We start from the raw sequence: 3,622 nt of genomic DNA, 5'->3' as shown, positions 1-3,622 counted from the left end.
TAAATCTTTGGGTGAAATGAATACCACCTGTAGTGATTACGCACACATATGGCTATCTGTAACCTCGCACAGACAATTAGACACACCAAGTCATTTACACTGTCAAAATCAACTCAGAGAAGAAGTCCAACGGCACCGTTGTCCACCACCACCTCTCCCCTTCTCCACCACCACCTCTCCCCTTCTCCACCGCCACCTCTCCCCTTCTCCACCGCCACCTCTCCCCTTCTCCACCGCCACCTCTCCCCTTCTCCACCACCACCTCTCCCCTTCTCCACCACCACCTCTCCCCTTCTCCACCACCACCTCTCCCCTTCTCCACCACCACCTCTCCCCTTCTCCACCACCACCTCTCCCCTTCTCCACCACCAGGTGAAATGCGCCAAATTCTCAGTTGAAAGCCAACAGCAGGTCTTGAACGGAGACATTCGCGGGCTGGTGATAATGCAGACCGCAGGAGGAGGAGTCTGATGGCTGAGCGGTTAGGGAATCGGGCTATTAATCAGAAGGTTGCCGGTTCGATTCCTGGCCTTGCAAAATTACTTCATGTCCTTGGGCAAAGCACTTCACCCTACTTGGGAATGTCCCTGCACTTACTGTGAGTCGCTGTGGATAAGAGCGTCTGCTAAATGATTAAATGTAAATGTAGGACGGACAGACTCTCCGCACACAGCAGGGGTTCCTACAGAGCTACGGCTCACCCATGGCTTTGGTCTCCTCTCCCTTAGCGTTGAGGATGGAGAACTTGAACTTGGCGCGCACCTCGCTTTTGGGACAGCTGACCAGGAGCAGGTAGAGCGACAGGTAGTCTTTACTCTCCTCGTCCAGCCCCTTGGGGTTCACACGCAAACACCTGCGGAGAGAGGGAGGCGGAGACACGGTGAGGAGAAGCCTCAGCTGCCGTACCGCCATCCGTCCAATCAGAGCGTCCCCCCCTTCCCCCACATAAGACCCGCCCACACTCACCATTTGAGTTTGTCATTGGCTCCGGAGGAGAAGGTGGAGCTTTTGATGACCTCGCCCATCTCCTCACGACAGAAGCTGAAGTTGTTGATGGTCCACATGTAGGAGAACTTCACTACTTTGATCTGAGGGCGAGACACCAGCGATGAGACCGGTGGCACTTCTTTATTTATTTCTCTTTTCCATACAGCTAAGTGGTGGTTGGTCAGCATGGACTTCAAAACCACACATCAAAACTGCCTTTCATCTCAATAAACAGTGACAACAAACACAGGGAGAGAAGAAAGGATATTAAAAAGCAGCAACAAAAACGATTTTGCAAGGACAGAAAAAGAGATGGTAGAGAGAGGAAAACAAATAAAAAGACATCAATGAAAACACATCACATCGTATATCCTGCTTTATAACAGGGCTGCTATCAAAACTAGCAGAAGATGCAAGAAAAAAAAAAGAAAACAAAAAACAAGGAAGCTTTCCCACACGGATTTCAAAAAAAAAATAATTTTCAAACGTTACTCGGAAATTCTAATGTGTGAAAAAAAAATGTGTGTGTCCCCCACCCCTGTTTACCTGAGTGTAACACCAGCTCTCAGCCACAGGACCGCTGGACATGTCCGCCGGGGGGGGGGGACTCGGGACTCTTGACATGGCCAGCGTTGAGGCGGGGGGGCCTGACTGGACCAGAGCGCCAGCCAGGAGACACACAGGGGGCGGGCGGGGGCCGAGCCCAAACACACACCACCAGGGCCAAGGTGACCTCAACCTGCCAGGCCACCAGAGGCTGGGACAGAAGCCGGGGGGCGCAGGGAGCGCAGGGAGCGCAGGGAGCGCAGGCACCAGGTCCACACACACAGGCCGACCCTGGAAGGACACACAGGGGTTGGAGAGGTTGGAGAATTCAGCTGGCCCACACAATACAATACACACCCATACGATACCACCAGTTAGAGCAGATTCATATCAAAGAGACTGGTGCCTCTGTGTGTGTGTGTGTGTGTGTGTGTGTGTGTGAGTGCAATGATAAATCCTAATTGAGCAGTTAGCCTAATTGAGCGGTATTGCACAGTAAGTAGGACATAACAGTTCTGAATTCATTTGTTTTCAAAGGGCCTCAGCATTCAAAGCACCACGTCTAGCGCTCAGTCGGCTTCAGTGAAAAAAGCCCTCGTCTATCTGCCCGCGGTTTTGCCTTTGTTTTTGCTTTGAGCGCAGCGCCAGCCAGCCGATGCCAGCCACGCGTGCCGTGGCTCTGACTGAAGGGCAAGGCTTACCACTTTCATCTCCAAGTGCCAGCCTCTACTCACTCGCACGCACAAGGTCAAATAACTTTAAAACAAATACAAACGTTGACAAGAGAGGTCGTAGCCTACTTGAAAAGTGCAGACTTCAAATCCGTGTACAAGTGTGTGAGGGGGCCCGGCCCGCCATAGCTTCCCTCAGCCATGTTTCTCTCCATCTTTTTTATCTTGGTGACTTTTCTCCAATTACCATTATTTAATTCGACCCTTATTACGCTACGTCAGGTACCTCCCCTCGAGATGAAACTACCTTCTCCCCACCGGAAACACCGCTAATCATCCTCGGTTCAGTGTTCCTCTCGTTTGTCGTCTGCCCTTCCGTGTCCTCTCTCTTTCTTAAATGGCCGTTTGTGCTAGAGTGTCGACTCCCAGGCTTCTCCCTCCTGGTGGCCCTGTCTCCCAGCAGAACAGCCGTCTGGCCACCGCCGCGCTTAATTAGAGGCTGATTGAAAGGGAGGTTCAGGACCTGAGCCAGTCAGCAACACGGTGCGAGGCGGAGGAGAGAAGGGGAGGTTGAAATGAAGAAGGATGGAAGGAGAGGGAGAAGGGAGAGAGGGGAACAGGGTACAGGTGGAGAGGGAGAAGGGAGAGAGGGGAACAGGGTACAGGTGGAGAGGGAGAAGGGAGAGAGGGGAACAGGGTACAGGTGGAGAGGGAGAAGGGAGAGAGGGGAACAGGGTACAGGTGGAGAGGGAGAAGGGAGAGAGGGGAACAGGGTACAGGTGGAGAGGGAGAAGGGAGAGAGGGGAACAGGGTACAGGTGGAGAGGGAGAAGGGAGAGAGGGGAACAGGGTACAGGTGGAGAGGGAGAAGGGAGAGAGGGGAACAGGGTACAGGTCCTGGGCTGAGTGGAGGCGAGGCAGGGAAGACGACAACCCAGACCTCCACAGCCTCCACGACAACCCAGACCTCCACAGCCTCCACTCCAGACACAACTTAATTAATGCGAAGAGATAACTTTCAATTGGCTCCATCAGGTTTTTATTTTTTTTATCTTCCTCCCCTCCATTTCAGTCCCCCCCCCCCTTTCTTCTCTCGTGCTATTTGTATCTGATGAAAAACACTGGTGGCATTTTCGCTCAGTAAAACAATAAAATATTAATCACAAAAGTTGGAGGAACAAGGCGGCAGTGATTTGCAATTTAAATTACCTGAGACTTCCTGGCAATTAATTATAGTCTGTGTGTGAGTGAAGGAGCATGGTGTGTGTGTGTGTGTGTGTGTGTGTGTGTGTGTGTGTGTGTGTGTGTGTGTGTGCGTGTGTGTGTAAGAGCACAAGTTGTGTGTTTACAGTATGTGCGTGGGTATAGGCAGTGCACGCGTGTATGGAATGTGGGTGTACACAAAAAAAATATTCTGCG

The 3,622-nt window shown here is 51.8% G+C and overlaps 1 protein-coding gene across 1 annotated transcript; it reads right to left on the bottom strand.

Annotated features, from left to right (window-relative positions):
* Positions 1-678: 678 nt before the first annotated feature.
* On the bottom strand, positions 679-1,819 carry spop (speckle type BTB/POZ protein). The gene is made up of 3 exons (XM_062487072.1): positions 1,534-1,819; positions 967-1,088; positions 679-853 (listed from the first exon to the last, which is right to left on the bottom strand). Exons 1-3 carry the CDS (start codon positions 1,609-1,611, stop codon positions 691-693), a joined length of 363 nt encoding a protein of 120 aa, XP_062343056.1. The 5' UTR covers positions 1,612-1,819; the 3' UTR covers positions 679-690.
* Positions 1,820-3,622: the final 1,803 nt, after the last annotated feature.

The sequence above is a fragment of the Osmerus eperlanus genome, chromosome 2 (assembly GCF_963692335.1).
Source record: "Osmerus eperlanus chromosome 2, fOsmEpe2.1, whole genome shotgun sequence".
Classification (NCBI taxonomy): Eukaryota; Metazoa; Chordata; class Actinopteri; order Osmeriformes; family Osmeridae; genus Osmerus; species Osmerus eperlanus.
Note: the sequence above shows the minus strand (reverse complement) of the source record. Positions and strands in the feature narration are given on the sequence as shown.